This window comes from Canis lupus, chromosome X (genome assembly GCF_011100685.1).
Source record: "Canis lupus familiaris isolate Mischka breed German Shepherd chromosome X, alternate assembly UU_Cfam_GSD_1.0, whole genome shotgun sequence".
NCBI lineage: Eukaryota > Metazoa > Chordata > Mammalia > Carnivora > Canidae > Canis > Canis lupus.
The window spans coordinates 20,159,027-20,178,370 of NC_049260.1; the positions used below are offsets into that span (position 1 = coordinate 20,159,027).

The window sequence follows — 19,344 nt, forward strand, 5'->3', positions numbered from 1 at the left end:
AGAAACCTGTGGCTGTTACTGTAATTACGACCTGTCGAGGATGTGTTTGATCTGGGTGCCCAAGCCAAGTACTACGGTCTGTGAATAAAAAGCTATTCTGTTTTTAAACAGATTCCCTTGCCGGATACAGGCCTGGCCGCGCCTTCTAGAGTCCAGGCTAACGTTTGGACTGTTGGCATTTCACCCTGAAACCTCACCGGATGGGGTTCATAGGAACTTCCCAGTGGGGCTCAAGGAGAGCCACACCCGCTCCCCTCCCGGCAGGCCAGCCGGGATCCCGATGGGCGCCTCCACCCCCAGTCCCCGCTCCCCTCCTATCAGAGGCGCCCCGTCCCCCAGACGTGCCCCTGGAGGCGCTGGCCCCGCCCCTCCCCTTAGGTACAGGTGTGAAGCAGCCACCAGGTGGCCACAGGAGGCGGTGGGTGGAGCCCGAGGGCCCGCCGAGGTGGGGGTGGGGGTGGTGGGGGTGTGGGGGCACTTCTCTGGTCACTGAGCGGAAGCCCCATCTCTGTGGCCTCATGTGGCCTCATGACCGCATCCCGGCTGGAGAAGGTAGGGAACCCGAGTTCAGAGGCCTTGCCAGGCAGAGAGCTCTCACCACCGCCAGCCCCCTCCCCCATTGGACAAAGGCAGACCCCGAGGCCACAGAAGTGAAGTGGTTTGGCGGGGGCTCAGGGCCAGTTAGCAGTGGAACCCGACGCCGGGTGGGGACCTCTGTTCCGAACGCAGTGGCACCCCTAAGGAACACGACAGGCCCGAGTGCATTAGGCATCCTTTTATTTATAAACAAGTTGGGAATGCTGTGGTGTTCGGGAGCCGGGTGGGTTGGGGAGGGATGAGGGCGGGGGCTGGAGGGCTGATTCCAGGGGTTGGCATAATTCAGCACCAGAGCAACTGCTTGGGCATAAGCTCTTACTTCAACCCAGACGAGTGTTGGTCTTCTTGTATGCACAGCAGTCCTAAGTACGTATGCTCTTCTTATGGCTTTGTCCCAGGACACGTCGCAGTGACACAACAAAAAACTCAAGTCTAGAGAGAAGTAGAAGTTGCAAATGCCTCATGAGCTTATTCTTTTTTTCTTTTCTTTCTTTCTTTCTTTCTTTTTTTTTTTTTTAAGTCTGATGGCCAAGACTAGTGCTGAATGGATGCCCGAGGAACAGGAACATCTCTGCTCCAAAGGGGCTCATCTGATTCAGCGGAGTCTGTGACCCCATTGCGCGTCTCTCTGGGGTGTGCCTGGCGCTATATCAGTCCTGAAGATGAAGAGAAAACAAACGCACACTCTTCCCGTCCCTCCGTCAAGGGATGGACTCACAGTGACTACAGCCCGAGGCCCGGAGCAGGACTGCACGCCCACAGAGCAGGTCGGAAGGCAGCCTCGGGTCTCAGGGGCTCCCCTCTCGCAGTGGGTTTCCTTCACTTCTCTAAGGTCCTGGCACACGGAGCGGCTTCCCGGCAACAGGCCGCTCAGTGGGACCAGGAGGTTAGAGCTCCCTGGGTTTTTAGCTGGTAGAAGAGCGAACGTTTGACTTCAGGGCCCTGGGATGAGGATGTGGCAGCCGATGCAGTGGGGCGGGGGGCTCCGGGGCGGACACCCACACCCCACCACCCACACTGCCCTTGGGTGGCCGTGGAAGGAAGCCTTTCTTCCTCACCTGTGAGGGGGTGAGCAACGCTTTGAAAGGGAGCAGAAAGTCACTGCTCCCCCTCTGTTCGCACCGGGCCGTCACCTGCCCCCTCTGCCATCCTCCTCAGCGCTGCTCTGCAGTCCTCGCCCAAGCCTCCCTCCCTTTCCAGGGCACGAGGGACCCCTCCCTGCCCCCCGGCGTTTCCGCTCGTCTCTCCGGGCCCGCGCATCATTTGTACATCTCACACCCGAGCCCTGACTCTCTCGTGGCCCTGGCTGTTGGCTGGTTGACCCAAACGAGGGGCACCCCCGCCTTCTCCTAGGAAGCGTGGGGGGGGGGGACCCTGATGGCCCGAAGCGGCACAGGCTGGGCTGCAGAATCCCCGCCCCCACTCCTGTCCGTGGTCTCGGGGCCTCAGGACAGCGGGGAGGTATCGGCGCACACAGGGGGAGAGTTAGGGTGGCTTGCGGGGGGCTTCGGCGCGTCCCCGGGATACACCAGGTGTCGCTCATCCCCATCACCGGCAGCTCGGGTGGCCCGAGTCGAATCCCGTAAGTGGCGCCTGTGGTACGTGGGGTGTAAGGCCTGCCACCACGGAACCGGCCGGTGGAGCCCGCGCGACCCGCCGCAGGCTCGGCCGGGTGACAGTGGGTCTGTCCGCCCTGGGCCGTGGAACAAGCACCAGGAGGCCCTCCCCTCCGGCTGCCCTGACAGCGAGGCCCCAACATGCTCTGGGGGCACAGACTTTCGGTAACGGCCGTCGCTCTCTCCAGGCCGCCTCGGCTCCTCTCTTCGTCCCTCGTTCCCCCACGTCGCCCTGCCTGGCTGTGCTCCTCCTCGCACTGCCCGCGGGCGGGTCCGGAGCCAGGCCTCCGCCCCGGCGCTCGGGCCAAAGGGCCAGACGGAAACCCGAGGCCTGGCTCCCTGCGCTGAGCAGCGCTCTCGGCCTGGGCCACTGACCGACGCGTCCTCGCGGGCCGCCCTCCGGCCAGCGCTCTTGTCCCCACGCGGGTGCCCAGCGGAACTCTGCAGAGCCGGCCGGGAACGGGGCCCCCGCCAGCCGGCCGCGTGCTTTTGCTTCCCCGTCAACACCACTTAGCTCCAGGTGCGCGGGGAGGTAGTTCGACCCCGACACGAGGGGGAAAGACATGCCACCTTCCTTCCTCGGTTGCCCCACTTGTCACCACAAGGCTAGCTCCCAGGGCTTCTGAAAGGCGGTGTTTCTGCCACGAGACATGCTGAGCTCTGCCCACAGCGGCTGCTTCGGGCCTCTGGCTTCTCTGACAGACGGGCAGGGCCTCGTCTACCTGAGAGCGTGGTTCTACGCCCTGACTATACCTGCTCCTTTCCTACCTGTTAGTGGAGAGCAACTTCAAACAACTCAGCAGGAGTGCTTAGGCTCTTCATCCCATCTGGCAAAACCTAGGGCCGGGGGTAACTACATAACCACCTAGGCCATTTCAATGCGGAGGTCAAACTGAGGTTCCCACGGTGCTCTGGGGAACCCTCCGGGGCCTCCCTCCACCTCAAAACATTATGGGAGGCCATGAGAACAACATACTTGTTTCCTGGTCGGGACAAGACATTTGTACGGGGATCCAGGATGCGTTTTTGACAAAGTGCCCACGTCACAAGGGAACCAGGCAGTCCTTGAGACCCAGGATTGCAGCGGGGTGTTAGGGGAGCACAAGAGCGTATATCGTAAAAGGCTACCACCATATATTCATATTGCGTATGATACACACCCTGGATAGCATATTGGGAGATACATAGAACAGACACGTGCAGTAGCACCCCTACGGGTATACTATGTGGTTTGGTACATCGAACTGTTCACTTGAGGCCTATGAAATCGTTAACTGGTCAGAAATGGGAAAAGCCATTCGGTAGTTAGCATCCTTTAAGGAGACATCTGCCATCTGCTAAACTTGGAGCCAAAGCAAAGCAGTTCCTCCATTATATATATATATATATATATAATGTTTTTCTTTGTTGCATTTCCCACAGATTAAGGTAATTTCTGGAAACCATGAAGTCAAACCAATGATGAGAAAAGGACAGCCAGGACATATTAGGCAGGACATATTAGGCCTTACATGGCATTCTCCTTGACACAAGTGTCCTCTGAATAGGAAGTTACGGTTCATGCTAGATGACCTTTTATATATGTGGCCAAAGCATGTCTTCGTCTATGCACCACATTCCTAGAACTGGAAAGAATCGATGTGTTGCAACATCAGGTCTCGGGGGCTATGCTGAGAAGACTGGAGTTTCTCTTGAACTGGACTACTTCAGAAGCACTTTGCCACCTCTATCGGAAACAGCTTTATTCTGGCAGAGCTTGGGTGGTAGGAGGCAACGTGCAGGGCCCTTATGAGCTGGAAGTAGCAGATTGAGGGAACAGCCGCTTCCATGGGTGGTGTACTTGATAGGGGTGGGTGTAAGGACCAAAGCAGAAGACACCCCACTCAGTGCAAGTCTCCTGGGGGTGCTCTGCACCTTTTCTTAGCGAGGTTAAAGTGGAGTGGTTCTAGATGCTGCTAAGAAGGTTTGTCAAGGTTGTCCGGCTGGAAACCTCCATGCAGAGCCCAAGTCTTAGGCTGAGTGGAGGCTGAGGGAGAGCTGGTCTCCAGGCCTTCCCTTAGCTGAGCTGCAGCTCCTGCAACCATTACCCTTCCAACCCCACCCAGGCGTTCCCGGTGACCCCACCCTCGCCCCAGCCTGTGTGGTGTGGCCCTTGCTGTCTGCCAGCACCCTTTACTTCTCATCCTCATCCCCCTCACTCATGCTGCTGATGGAGGCTGAGGCTGCTTTGGGCGAGGATGGGGGTGAGGCCTTGTTCGGGAGCCACGAGAAGGTGGGCGACGGGGAGCGGGAGGGGGACCGGCTCCTTGTGGGGCTGCTCACAGGGCTCTGCTTCGGGGACAAGGCCTGCAGCATCCGGCTACTCCTCTCCTGGAACATCTGCTTCTAGAGAGAAATGGGAGAAAAGGCAATCTGTTAAGTCAGCCATCTGGGGTGGCAGGGAAACAAAAGGGAAAGGCAGGAGGGAGAGCTGCCACCCCACAACACCGCCACCCCACAGACGTGGCCTACAGTTGATGGCATCCAGGGAGCCATCCTGTGGGAGCAGCCGAGTGAAATTCCAGGCCAGTGAGCCGCAGACACAGAGACGTCCATCTCTGCTGGTTCTTGGGACTGTTTACTCCAGCTATGGAATTTCACTGAGCACTTATCATCTGCCAGGCGAATAGTAATGTCCTAGGTACAGGAGGGCAGTGAGGGGTAAAACCGAAATCCCTGTCCCCCTCCACATGACGAGGAATCACACAGTAACCAGAATGAACCAAATACGTGGATGTCAGGTGGAAATACCGGTTGTGAGAAAAAACAAAACAGGAGGCGACAGCAAACAGGGGTTGGTGGGGGGCAGCTGAGCAGCAATGGTAATGAGGGGGCTCAGGGAAGACCGCAAGGAGGAGACGCTATTGGAGCCAAGCCCTGGAAGAGATGAGGGAGGAGCCGTGTGAATGGAAATCGGGCAAACACACTCCGGACAGAGCACCCTGAGGAGCGAGCACGCAGTGCACGTCCAGGGAGCAGTAAGGAGGCGGTGGTGGTTGGAGTGGCTGGAGTGGAGTCACTGGGAGGGGAGGGGAGGAGAGGAGAGGAGAGGGGAGGCGTGTGGGGGAGGAGGCTAAGAGGAAGTCACCAGAGGAGGGACAGAACACTGTGTCACCTGGGCTCTTGTGGCCATGTGAGAACTTCGGCCTTTACTGTGAGAAGAGAAATGTCGGGAGAGCTCCTGTGCCTCTGGAGTTCGAGTCCGGACTAAGGACCGCTGCCCCTGGCTGCAGTGGGGGGCGCAGGAGCGCGGAGGATGCTGAAGCGCCCACGGCCGGGAGGAGACCAGGTGAGAAAATGGTCGGAGGCCGGGTAGATGTCCCCCCACCCCTTGGTTTCATCAAGGGACAGCAGACTTAAGGTAGAACTCAGCCTTTTTAGTCTTCAGTGGTATGAGTTTTGATAAATGCCCGCAGTTGTGTGACTGCCACCACCATCAGGGTACTAGGGGAGTTCCATCGGCCACCCCCTCCCCCCGCCTCTGGCAACAGATCCTTTTTCTGTCCCTCCAGTTTTGTCTTTTCCAGAATGTCCTCTAAACGGAATCATGCAGTATCACAGTCTGGCTACATTTTGAAGGTAGAGCCCACAGGAATTGCTGACAGATGGGATGTGAGGCGTGGGAGGGAGGGGAGTGACTCCAGTTTCTGGCCCATGGAACTAGAAAGCCAGCAGTGTCCTTTGCCGGTGTGGGGGACTCGGTGGGTAAAGGAGGTTTCGGTGGTAAGACAGACTTTGCAGATTGGGACCCCTGGTGACTACTGCCCGGTGCTTTCAGAACTGAGCCCTCCCCCGACGCTGTCCCCTTCGCCTGCTTTCTGGAGATTCCAGTCCTGGCCTAGCAGTGGTGCCCGCTGACCTGCCCTTCTGCTCTCTGCCTGCAGCTCAGCCCCCCATGTCATGCACGCATATTCCATTCCACCCACTTCTGAGCGCCCTGCCCGTGCTGCGGCGGGGGGGAGGGGGGCACCTGTGCCCTCATTTCTCCCTCGCTTGTCACGGAACCTCAGTCCCCAGCACCTCAGGCCAATCTTGTGATCCTAAGCCAGCCTCCAGAGCTGTTTCTCCTGTTTGCCATTTTAGACTTTTCTTGTCATTTGAGTTACTTTACAAACCATTACAGACCGCCCCCCCCACCCCGGAAGACTAGGTGCTCTACAGGAGATGCTTATATCCAAGCTGGGGCTTCGGTGATGTACAAGAATAGGAGACTGAGGTGGGGAGTAAGCCCGGGGAGCTGGTGGAGGGGTGACTTTCCAAAAAGAGGGCGCTAAGGAGAGAGAGTACAACCTAAAGTTCTTGGCATGACTGTAAGCTGAGTGCCTATGGGGTTGACTGTAGGCCAGGCCTGAACACCAGGAGGATCTGGATTTTTTTCCCTCCCAAGAGCCCCTGGAAGATTTTAACTAAAGGAGGGGTATGATCAAATTTGTGTCTGAGAAATACCTTTGGGTGGGAGCATAAAAGCAAAGAGAGAAACCATAAGGGAAAAGATTGGTGTCCGGCTACGTAAAAGTGTAAAACTTACATACCGCACCCTCCCCCAAACCACCATGAAATAAGGTAAAAGGCAAGTGAAAAACGGGGAAATTCTTGCAACATTTAACTATAAATAGTGGATTTTCTTACATAAAGAGCTTACAAATTAAAAAGAAGAATGTAAAAACATTCATAGAAAAATGAGCACAAGGCTTGGTAGGGCAATGCACAAGAGACTTACAAATGACCTATACAAAATGTTCAGCATCACTAGTAAACAAATGCAAAATAATTAAGGGAGATACCTTTTTTTTTTTTTTAAGAAGGGAGATACCTTTTAATACATCAGATTGTTACAGATTTTTTTAATCTTCCCAGCATGTAAAAAAATTGTTTTATTGAAATGTAATTGACACACAGCACAGTTTAAGGTGTATAGAGTAATGGTTTTACTTACGTGTATGATGACATTATTACCACAATGAGTTAACATCTGCCCTATAGATACAAAAAATAGATCTTTTTCCTTGTGATGAGAACTCTTGGGGTCTACTCTCTTAACTTTCATATATACCACACAGCAATGTTAATTATAGTCTTCGTGCTATACATTGCATCCCTACTACTTATTTATTTTACTTTTTGATCACTTTCAATCAGATTTTTCCTCTTTCACTCCTATGTCTCCCCTGGTAACCACAAATCGGAATGCCTTTTCCATGAGTTGTGGGTTGGTTTGGGTTTTTTTTTTTCCACTTGGGAGATGATGTATTTGTTTTTCTCTGACTTGCTTCATTTAGCATAATGCTCTCAAGAGCCATCCACGTTATCACAAATGGCAGGATTTCCTCCTTTTTAAGAGTTGACTGACCTTCCATTGTATACACATACTGTCCTTTTTCCATTCCATCCATTGATAGGTTGCTTCCATGTCTTGACCATTTTAAATAATGCTATGATTGTGGGGATGCAGATAGTGCTAAGACAGAGTTTTGTTTCCTTTCCTCCCCAAAGTGCAATTGCTGGATTGTATATATGGTGGTTTCAGTTTAAATTTTTTGAGGAACCTCCATACTGTTTTCCACCATGGCCACACCAATTTACAATCCTACCAACAATGCACAAGGATTCCTTTTAATCCATGTCCTCATTAGCATTTGTTATTTCTAGTCTTTTTGATGGCAGCCAATCTAATGGTATGAGGTAATAAGTCATTGTAGTTTTGATTTGCATTTCCCTATTGACTAGTGATGCTGAGCATTTTCTTTTTTTTTTTCAAAGATTTTTATTTATTTATTCACGAGAGACACAGAGAGAGAGAGAGAGAGGCAGAGACACAGGCAGAGGGAGATGCAAGCTCCATGCAGGGAGCTCCACGTGGGCATCGAACCCGGGTCTCCAGGGTCACGCCCTGGGCTGTAGGCAGCGCTAAACCGCTGCGCCACCCGGGCTGCCCCTGATACTGAGCATTTTCTCATGTACCTGTTGGTCCTTTGTATATCTTCTTTGGAAAAATGTCTATTCAGGTACCTAACCTGTTCTTCAATTGGATTATTTTGGGGTTTTGTTATTGAATTGTGTGAGTTCTTTATATATTTTGGATATTCACTCATATCAGATACATGGTTTGCACATATATTTCCCAGTCTGTAGGTTGTCTTTTAATTTTGTTGATGGTTCCTTTTGTTGTGCAGAAGCTTTTTAGTTTGATATAGTTCTACTTATTTTTGATTTTGCAACTTATGCTTTAGGAGTCCTATCCAAAAAATCATTGCCAAGACCCACGTAAAGGAGCTTTCCTCCTATGATTTCTTCAAGGATTTTTATGGTTTCTGGCCTTACATTGACATCTTTAACCCACTTCAAGTTACCTTTGGCAAATGGTGTAAGATAGGGATCTGGTTTTATTCTTTTATGTGTGAATATACAATTTTCCTAGCACCATTACTTGAAGAGACAATCTTTACTCTGAGTATGCTTGGCTCCCTTGTTTGGTCTTATATCTGAGCTCTCAGTTCTGTTCCATTGGTCTATGTGTCTTTTTTTATGCCAGAATTATACTGATTTCATTACTATAGCTGTATAATAAAGCTTGAAATCAGAAGTGTGATGCCTCCCACTTTGTTCTTTCTCAGGATTGCTTCGGGTATTTGGGGTCTTTTGAGGTTTCACATAAATTTTAGGATTTTTTTCTATTTCTGTGAAAAATCCCATTGGAACCTTGATAGGGATTGTATTTAATCTATAGATGGCTTTGGGATAGTATGGACATTATTAATATTCTTCTAATCTGTGAACAGGGGATACCTTTCCATTTTTTCTGTCTTTAATTTTTTTATCACTATTTTACAGTTTTCAGTGTACAGATCTCTCACCTCCTTGGTTAAATTTATTCCAAAGTATTTTATTGTTTTCATTGCTATTATAAATGGGATCAATTTATCTTTTTCAGATAATTCATTGTTAGTATATACAAATGCTACTTATTTTGTATGTTAATTTTGTATCCTGCAACTTCACTTAATTTGTAGATTAGATATAACAGTTCTTTGGAGTCTATTGGATTTTCTGTGTATAAAATCGTGTCATCTGCAAATAGACAACCTTCTTCCTTTCCAATTCTGATGGGCTTTTATATTTTCTTGCCTCATTGCTCTGGCTAGGATTTCAGTAACATCTTGAATAGGAGGAGTGAGAATGGGCACCCTTGTTTTGTTTCTGACTTTAGAGGAAAGGCTTTGAACCTTTTGTCATTAAGTACCATGTTAGCTGTGGGTTTGTTATCTACAGCTTTTGTTATGTTGAGGTATATTTGTTTTGTACCTAATTTGTTAAAAGGTTTTATCATGAATGGTTATTAAATTTTACCCAATGATTTTTCGGTGTCCATTGAGAGGATCATAAGATTTTTTCTTACATTCTATCAATGTGATGTACCATAGTAATAGATTTAATCACACTTGTATCCCCAAAATAAATACCACTTGATCATGGTAAAATATCTTTTTAATGTGAATTCTGTTTACTAATATTTTTTAAAGATTCCAGAGAGAGAGAGAGAGAGAGAGAGAGAGTGCGAGCAAACACATGAGTGCCCATTTGTGTGGGGGAGGGGCAGAGGGAGAGAGGAAGCAGGCTCTGCTGAGTGTGGAGTCGGACAGGGGCTTGATCTCACAATCCCAAGATCATGACCCCACCTGAAACCAAGAGTCAGTCAACCGAGCCACCCATGTACCCCCAGTTTACTAATATTTTATTGAGAATTTTTGCCTCTATATTCATTAGAGAGAGTGGCCTGTAGTTTTTAGTATTCTTTTTGGCTTTGGTAATGCTGGTCTCATAAAATAAGTTTGGGAGCATTCCCTCCTTCCATTGAGGAGTCTGAGAAGGATTTACATTAATTCTTCTTTAAATGTTCAGTAAAATTCACCAGCGAAGCCATCAATTCCTGGGCCTTTCTTCTGTGAGAGATTTTTGATCACTAATTCAATCTCCTTACTAGTAATTGGTCTGTCACATTTTCTTCTTCATTCTGATTCATTCTTGGTAGGTTGTATGTTCCGAAGAATTTTCCATTTCTTTTAGGATTTTCAGTTTGTTGGTGTATAGTTAACAGTAGCCTCTTAAGATCCTTTGTGGCATCAGTTTTAATATCTTTTTCATTTTCATTTGTAGTTTTGTTGATTTGGGTCCTTTTTTTCTTGGTTTGTCTAGCTAAACATTGGTCAATTTTATCTTTTCAAAAAACCATCTCTTAGTTTGGTTGGTCTTTTCTATTGTGTTCCTAGTCGCTACTTTGTTTCTGACCCAATTTCTATTATTTCCTTCCTTCTGATAACTTTGGTGAACTAAAGTGAACTTCTGTTCACTCTTTAGTTCCCAAGGCATAGCATTAGGTTGTTTGAGATCTTTCTGGTTTCCTGAGGTAGGCATTTATTGTTCTGAACTTCCATTTTAAAAAATTTGAGAGAGAACGAAACGAGCAGTGGGGAGGGGCAGAGGGAGAGAAAGAAAAAGAAGCACGCTCCCCACTGAGCAGGGAGCCCAATATGGGGTTTGATCCCAGGACCCTGAGATTATGACCTGACCTGAAGGCAGACACTTAACCCACTGAACCACCCAGGTGCCCCTGAACTTCCCTTTTAGAACTGCTCTGTCTGCACAAGTTTGGTATATTGTGTTTCCATTTTTGTTTGTGTCAAGATACATTTTTGTTTTCCCTTTTTAAAAAAATATTTTATTTATTTATTTATTCATGAGAGACACACACACACACAGAGAGAGAGAGAGAGAGAGAGAGAGAGAGAGAGGCAGAGACCCAGGCAGAGGGAGAAGCAGGCTCCATGCAAGGAGCCCGATGTGGGACTCGATCCTGGGTCTCCAGGATCAGGCCCTGGGCTGAAGGCAGCACTAAACCGCTGCACCACCTGGGCTGCCCATGTTTTCCCTTTAATTTCTTCTCTGACTCTTGGCTGTTCCATAGACCATTGTTTAATTTCCATGTATTTATGAATTTTTCAGTTTTCCTCCTGTTAATTACTTCTATTTTGAAACCATCATGGCCAGAAAAGGTACTTGGTATGATTTCAGTCTTCTTGAATTTGCTAAGACTTATTCTGTGGCTGAACATATGGTATATCTTAGAAAATGTTCTGGGGCATGTAGGTGGCTCAGTTGGTTGAGGAACCGTTTTTTGTTTGTTTTTTTTTAAACCCAGTCTTGATCTTGGCTCAGGTCATGGTCTCAGGTTCATGAGATCAAGTCCTGTGTCAGGCTCTCCACTTAGCAGAGAGTCTGCTTGAGATTCTCTCTCCCTCTCCCTCTGCCCCTCCCCCTGCTTGTACTCAAGCTTTCTCTAAGTAAATCTTTTTAAAAAATGTTCCATATGTGCTTGAGAAGAATGTGAGTTCTGCTGTTGGATAGAATGCTCTATGTCAATTAGGTCCATTTCGTCTATAGTGTTGTTCAAATCTGCTGTTCCCTTATTATCTGTCTGGATAATCTATTCATTCTTGAGAATGGGGTATTAAAGTCCCCAACTCTTATTGTATTGCTGTTTTCTTTTTTTAGCTTAGTTTTTGCTTTTTATATTTGGGTGCACAAACATTTACAACTACTATATCTTCTTTTTTTTTAAGATTTATTTATTTATTTATTCATGAGAGACAGAGAGAGAGACAGAGACATAGGCAGGGAGAAGCAGGCTCCTTGCAGGGAGCCTGATGCCGGGACTTGATCCCAGGACCCCAGGACCACGACCTGAGCCAAAGGCAGACACTCAACCACTGAGCCACCCAGGTGCCCCGTTATATCTTGATGGACTGACTTCTTTATCACTGTATAATAATAATTGTAAAAGACCTCTTTGTCTCATTTGTACTATTTTTGGATTTAAGTTTATTTAGTATGATAAAATATAGCTACCTCTACTTTTTTGTTTTGTTTTGTTTTTTAAATATCATTTGCTTACAAAATCTTTTTCCCATCCGTTCATTCTCTGTGTATGACTTTAAGACTAAAGTGAGTCTCTTATGGGCACATATCATTAGAAGTTTTAAAAATTTTATCCATTCAGCCATTCTATGTGTTTTGATTGGAGAATTTAATCCAATTAAATATAACTTAAAGCTATCATTAATAGGTAAGGACCTACTTAGTTTGCCATTTTATTAATAGTTTTTTATGACTGATTTGTAGAACCATGATTCCTTGTTTTGTATCCTGCTTTCTTTTTTTGTATTTCATTGTCTTCTGCTATCTGTATGGTTTGACTTCTTTATCATGTACTTTTGTGTAATTACTACAGGATTTACCCTTGTGGTTACCACAAGGCTTACATAAAATATTTTAAAATTATAACACCTTATTTTAAACTGATAACAAGTTAACCTTAATAGAATTTCTAAACTTTATGCTTTCATCTCCCGCCTCCTCACATTTTAGGTTATTGATGTTACAGTTAACATACTTTTTATATCATGTAACCAGTAATAGATTGTTGTTCTGGTTATTTTTACAATGTTTTCTAACTTTTAAATAGTTTAAGCGAATTACACACCATCATTACCACATTTCAGATTCTAATTTTGACTATATATTTACCATTACCTGTAAGTTTTACACTACCTTATGTTTTATGATGTTCATTAGTGTCCTTTTACTCAAAGAACTCCTTTTAGCATTTCATGTAAGGCAGGTCTGGTGGTGGTGAGCTCAGCTTTGTTTTTAGGGAGGAAGCCTTTATCTCTTCATTTCTGAAAGACAGCTTTGCCATGTATAGAATTCTTGGTTGACATTTTTTTTCCTTTCAATATTTTAGACATATCATCCTATTCTTTCCTGGCCTGAACCAATTGTGTTGAGAAGTCCCCTGATAGTCTCATGATGGTTCTGTGTATGTAATTTACCCCTTTCCTCTCGTTGTTTTCTAAATTTTCTCTTTGACTTTTGACAGTTACGATGTGTATCAGTGTAGCCCTATTGGGGTTTATCTTATTTGGGATCCTTTGTATCTCATGGATTGGGATGTCCATTTCTCTACTCAGGTTTGGGACGTTTTAAGCCATTACTGCTTTAAGTTTACTATCTGTACCTATTCCCTTCTCATTCTCTTTTCCTTCTGGAATTCCCTTAATACAAATATTATTTATCTTGATTGTGTCTTTACGTCCTGTATGTTTTGTCCACTCTTTTTTCATTCTTTCTTCTTTTTGCTACTCTAACTGGGTTATTTCAAATGTCCTGTCTTCTAAGTCACTGTTTTTTTCCTGCATAGCTGAGTCTTTTAAGATTTTAAGTAATTGCTACACCCCACATGGGGGTTGAACTCACAACCCCAAATCAAGAGTTGCACCCTCTACTGACAAGCCCAACCAGGAGCCCAGAGTCTCCTTTTGAAGCTCTCTGTTGAATTTTTTAGTTCATTTTATTTTTTCAGCTCTACAGTTTTTTTGATGGTTTCTATTTCTTTGTTAAACTTATTTTGTTTATGCATCATTTCCCTTTTTAGTTTTCTATGTGTTATTGCAGTTGACTAAACTTTAAGAGAATTATTCTGAAATCTGACCTTAGATAGCCATTTCTTTAATGCCAGTTATTAGAGCTTTAGTAGTTTCTTTTGTTGGTGTCATGTTTACTAGATTTTTTCATGATCCTTGATTCTTTACATTGGTATCTGTACACTTGCATAAGCAGCCTCCTCTTCCAGACATTATGAGTTTGTTTGGCAGAGGTAACTCTTTGCCAGTCCCCTCAGTGTGGGTTTCTGGATATGTTAGCTAGTAATGTCCTTGGGCAGGTGGAGTTTGCTATCAGGGTCAATTTCTGGGTGAGGCCCCTGGTTGAGCTCTGAGGTCGGGGCTATGGCCACTGGCTGAGGATGGTTAGATAAGACTGTTAGTTTGGTTCCTTACCCAAGTGTGACTGTTACCAATTGCCTGGGTTCCCTAGTCAGGCGTACAGGACTTACAGTCAGGCTGGCAGGACTCCATACTAAGCAGCAGGTGGAGCTATGAATTAGCTTCTCTGCCCTCTTGGGGCAGGAGAATGGGCCTACATGGCTTATTGTTCCAGGACCTAAATTAGGCAAGGTTAGGTACTGAATTCCCTGGCTAGAATGGGTCAACCTATTTTGCTCTGCAGATGAAGACCATCACGGGCAATGATCTCTGTTCAAGTGCAACTGTAAGTAGGCCTGTTGGTTGGGATACAGAGTGTTCTGTGTGTTCTAGTTAGGTTCCCTAGTCAGGCAGGCTGAAAATTGTATTCAGTGGGCAGGGCTATGAATTAGCTTATGTATCCAGGCACAGCAAGAGAAGTAGCTCCAAGGCCAGAAAGGCTTTCGGTTTGTGGTTTTGACTCAAGCCCGCCTATGCCACAAGTTCCCTGCCTGAACAGAGCCACTGGCTTTGCTCAGCAGACTATCAGCTCTGCCTGTTGGACTCTGTGCTTAAACGTTTCTGGGCTTTGCAGCTTTCTAGGTCTAATAGCCAAGCTTTCTGTTTGGGTGGTGCTGGGAGCTTTACTCAGCAGTGGATGGGGCTATGACTCATCTCCCTTGCCTGGGTAGGACAGTAGGGCCAGCTTCAAATAGGCCCCCAGTTTTTCCAAATCAGGCCTTCTGGTTGGAGCTGGGGGTGGGGGATGGGGTCAGGAGCTGCACTCAGTAATAGGTAGGCTATGAATTACTTCCACTGCCTGAATAGAGTCTGTGAACCCTCAACACCTAGCACTGGCTTTGCAGGCAATCAGCTCTTGTTGCCATACTCTTGGTTCAACTATGCAGCTTCCCAGTTGTTCTTGCCAGCCTTTCTGATCGGGCAGGGTTGGGAGGTTCACTCAGCAGTGGGAACAGAGGGCTATGACTCGGCTCCCCTTCCTGCCTAGAGGCAGACCAGACCCCAGGGCCAGAAGAATCTCTTTGAGAACCAGAATCAGGCAGACTTGTACTCTGCTGAGTTCCCCAGTCCAACTGTGCCACTGTCTTGGCTCTGCAGATAAGCCAAACCACAAGCTGGTACTACTGCTTGGGTGCTGCAGGTGGGAACTCAGTATGCCAATATCTGCATTGGTTGTTGGAAGCCTCTCCCCCTCAGATTCTCAGTGGCCAATGCCCACAGATTGCCTTGCAATTCCTGTAGAATGAGATCAGAGTGGGGAGCTCTCAAAAAGTGACCTACAATGCTGGGGGAGCTAGAGGTCCACCCTGGACTCTCTCTTCCCACTATAAAAACTGAAGGCTCAGCAGATCCCTCTGTGTAATGTTGGGCTGGCCTGGGTTAGAGGCAATAAGGTCTGCACGTAGCCGCCTCAGCCCCCTATTCTAGGATTCTCTCAGTGGAGTCTTGTCTATGAATAGTTGTTAGTTCTTCTTGTGAGGGGGAGCAAAATCAGGAATGACTTATGTCATCATCTTGGTAAGCTTATTCTCCCAAGATTTTTTTAAAATTTGTAATGGCCTGTGCTGGTAAGGGCTCAGAAAAAAGATCCCACTCCTGTTACTGCTGGTGGCAGGGTAAAATAATGGTGCCTTTCTGAGGAGTAACTGGGCAGTAGGTGTAAAAACTTTTTTCCTGAGCAGATAATCTGAGATGTAAATAAATACTCTTTGGGTACACAGATTTTCATTGCAGGGTCATCACAGACAAAACTGCAAACCCCTTCGGTAGGTTAGAGAAATCTTGCACAACTCTGAGGTGATACTTTAGGCAGCTGATGAAAATCCAGTGCTTAAAGAATATTTAATAATGTGAGAATGTTCATGAGCTACTGCATGGTAAAAATGACTTGGAAAACTGTATGTTCTGCGTAACCCCCATTTTGTGAAACATATACATGCAGATGGAGAAAAGATGGACCCAATATCCCAGTGACTACTCTGGGCAGTTGTACTGCAGGTGATTTTTAGTCTCTTCTCATTGTTTACTTTCTAACAGCTCTGTAATGAACACATGTTACTTTTATCACCATAAGGAAGACAGATGACTGAGGCAAGAAGGTGAGGCCACAGGGCCCTGCCTTCATGACACAGGTAAGAGAATGGTAGAGCTTCAGGCACTTCAACAACTCCCCGCCCCACAGTAAGCTCTAGCCCATTACTTTTTAGGATCTCAAGTTTTCTCTAGCAAACATAATAGAGATGACTTGCTGATCACTAAAAACCTTTGCAGATTTAAAATTCCACAATTCTAAGAACCTACCAATTATTCACCTTCCATTAAAGGCATTGATAATTCTGCCAAAAGACATCCAACCCCCTCAAAATCAAACAAAAAATGCAGTAGTGCAACATCATTACCTTAGAGGAAGCCCATTTATGAGACAAAATCAAATGCCAAAAGGATAGGGTGGCCTATTATTAATAGCGACATTAAAAGAATCCTTGAAATTCTAGCAGTCATTTGAAAATAAGTATTTTTATTACTATAATCTTTAAGTATATTTATAGTGGCAGCCATTAGCTCTCTTGCTGTTAATGGATTGTCAGCATTTCCATTAGAAGCTCACTTTGTAAGTAATCTACAGCTTGCTACTGTAGTTTGACTCAAGCTCATAACTGAGAATATTATGCCTAAGGTAATGCAATAATTTGAATCCTTAATGATAAACAATGGTGTCACACTTCATATAATGTGATATCCATGTAAAACAACTCCAGGTCTCAGTTTGCAAGCCCTGTGATCTGTTTCTGGTGCATTATGATGCATGATTCTTCTGCAAAGGAGTTAAATTGGATCAGGTCAGCAGTTTATAATGAGCTTCCCGGGAAGAAAAGCACTTTAGGAATATGAAAATAAGACCACGGCATGGCATTTTCATAAAGAAAAGGCATTTAAATTGTGTCTGTAACTGTATTAAGATACTTCCATTTATAAAGTTTTCTCCCAAGAAAATAATCCCATTTACTCCTGTCCCAATAAAACTAAGTTTCTACTCCTCCTACAAACTCTTCCTTTTTAAGAACTTCTTCATATCTACTGAGACAGTAAATGTCCTGACAAATGCCTTCCAAGGTTTCAAGATTTCAGAGAGATTCCACCTTAACTGCCACAAAAAGAAATGAAAAATATCCTAGTTACATCTGCTTTGGACTTCTGGTAAGCACTGTGGAATTCAAAGAGTTTGTTTCAGCCAAATCAATAAACAACAAAAACTAACCCTCACAATGCCTGACATATGCCTAGATGCTGTTAAAGGGCTTTAGAGTGTGCAACAATTTCATCCACCCAACAACCCTACAAGGTGGCTGAGGCCACCCAGCTAGGAGGTGAGCTCTGCTCCTGACCAACTCTCTGTAATTAGCCACTTTCATAGTAAGAAGCTTTTCTGTTGACTCATTTACTTGTGCATTTCTTGGAAGACAAATTTTTGAAACCAACTGTTAAAAAGCTTCAAGTAGGAAGTTCAGTCCACAACTGAATTTTATGTTTTGTAAAATCAACATAGTCTTAAACATCAGCAGTGCTACTAAGATGATTATATATATTATTTACATATGTTATGTTTTTATATAGTATATAATAACATATATAAGTATTATATATTAAATATAATTCTCTTTACACATGTATGCATGGTGTAACAAGCGCTGAAGAGAATGTGGAGAAATCAGAACCCTTGTGCATTGCACTGGAATATAAAATGGTGCAGTGTAGAAAACAGTATGTAAGTTTCTAAAAACATTTGAGAATAGAATTACCATATCATTTAGAAATTCCACTTCTGAGCATATAACCAAAAAACTGAAAGCATGAAATTAAACAGAAATTTGTATAGTGATGTTCATAGCAGCATTGTTCATAATAGCCAAAAGATAGAAACAATCCAAATGTCCATTAATGCATGAATCAATAAACAAAATGTGGTATATGTAAATAACATCCCATTATATATGTGTTTGCATGTATATATACATGTATATATGTATACGTGTATGTATACACACAATCTGATGTACATTTATTTTCCTCAACTTGCATGGAGTATTTCCAAGATGGATGTTGAAAAGAAATATTTTGTGTATTACAAAAAATATTATGGAGGGTTTCCTGGCATGGAGAATCTGAAAGTTGACCACTCATTCCAACAAACATTTACTGACAGCACACTATTCATGGTTCAGGCATAAATCTAAGCCCTGAGGATATTGCGGGGGAGGGTCTATGCTTATGTTTATTTTTTATTGATAACATTAGTCTCAGGGGTATCACAGGATGACTCACATATTGTGATCACCACAATTGGTCTAGTTAGCATCTATCACCATATATAGTAAACGTTTTTCTTATGATGAGAACTTTTAAGATCTACTCCCTTAGCAAGTTTCTAATACTCAATAGAGTATTAGACTATTATTATATAGTCACAATGCTGTACATTACATCCCCATGATGTACTTTATAATGGTAAGTTTTTACCTTTTGACCCCCTTTACCCATTTTGCCTGCACCCACTCCCTGACTCTAACAACCACCAATCTGTGCTCTGTGTTGATGGGCGCAGGGGGGCTTTTTGCTTGTTTTGGATTCCACTAATAAATGAGATCACACAACATTTATCTTTCTCTAACTTATTAGAATAATACCCTCATGGTCCAACAATTTGTTGCAAATGCCAAGATTTACAACAAATGCCTTCTTTTTATGGCTGAATAATATTCCATGGTGTGTGTGTATATATATTTTTTCATTATCCATTTATACATTGATGGACACTTAGGCTGCTTCCATGTTTTGGATATGGCAAATAATGCTGCAGTGAACACGGTGGTACATCGATTTTTTCAAATTAGTGTCTTCATATCCTTCAGATAAATATCCAGAAGTAGAATTTGCTGGATCATATGGTAGTTCTATCTTTAACTTTTTGAGGAAATTCCATAGTGGTTGTACCAATTTACATTCCCACCAACAATGTACCAGTGTTCCCTTTTTTCCATATCCTGATCAACACTGTTAATTTGTCACTTTGATAATAGCCATTCTAATGGGTGTGAGGTGCTAGCTCATTATGGTCTTGATTTGCATTTCCCTAGTAATTAGTGTTGTTGAACATATTTTCAGGTCCTGCTGGCCCAGTATGTCTTCTTCGGAAATATGTCTATTCAGATCTCATG

At 45.0% G+C, this 19,344-nt stretch overlaps 1 protein-coding gene and 1 long non-coding RNA gene across 7 annotated transcripts in view; one reads left to right on the forward strand and one right to left on the reverse strand.

The window, feature by feature from the left end:
- Positions 1-760: 760 nt before the first annotated feature.
- PCYT1B (phosphate cytidylyltransferase 1, choline, beta) overlaps positions 761-19,344 on the reverse strand; it is a 131,512-nt gene continuing 112,928 nt past the window's right edge. For 5 of the 6 annotated variants that reach the window (XM_038587105.1, XM_038587107.1, XM_038587108.1 and 2 more), the window contains exon 8: positions 1,031-4,598. In XM_038587105.1, the coding sequence (XP_038443033.1) occupies positions 4,386-4,598 (213 nt within the window). In that variant the 3' untranslated portion in view covers positions 1,031-4,385. The other variant, XM_038587109.1, reaches the window with a different exon arrangement.
- LOC119868416 overlaps positions 5,304-19,344 on the forward strand; it is a 32,048-nt gene continuing 18,007 nt past the window's right edge. The window contains exon 1 of the long non-coding RNA XR_005386196.1: positions 5,304-5,541. This is a non-coding gene — a long non-coding RNA (uncharacterized LOC119868416). The remainder of the gene's footprint in view (positions 5,542-19,344) is intronic.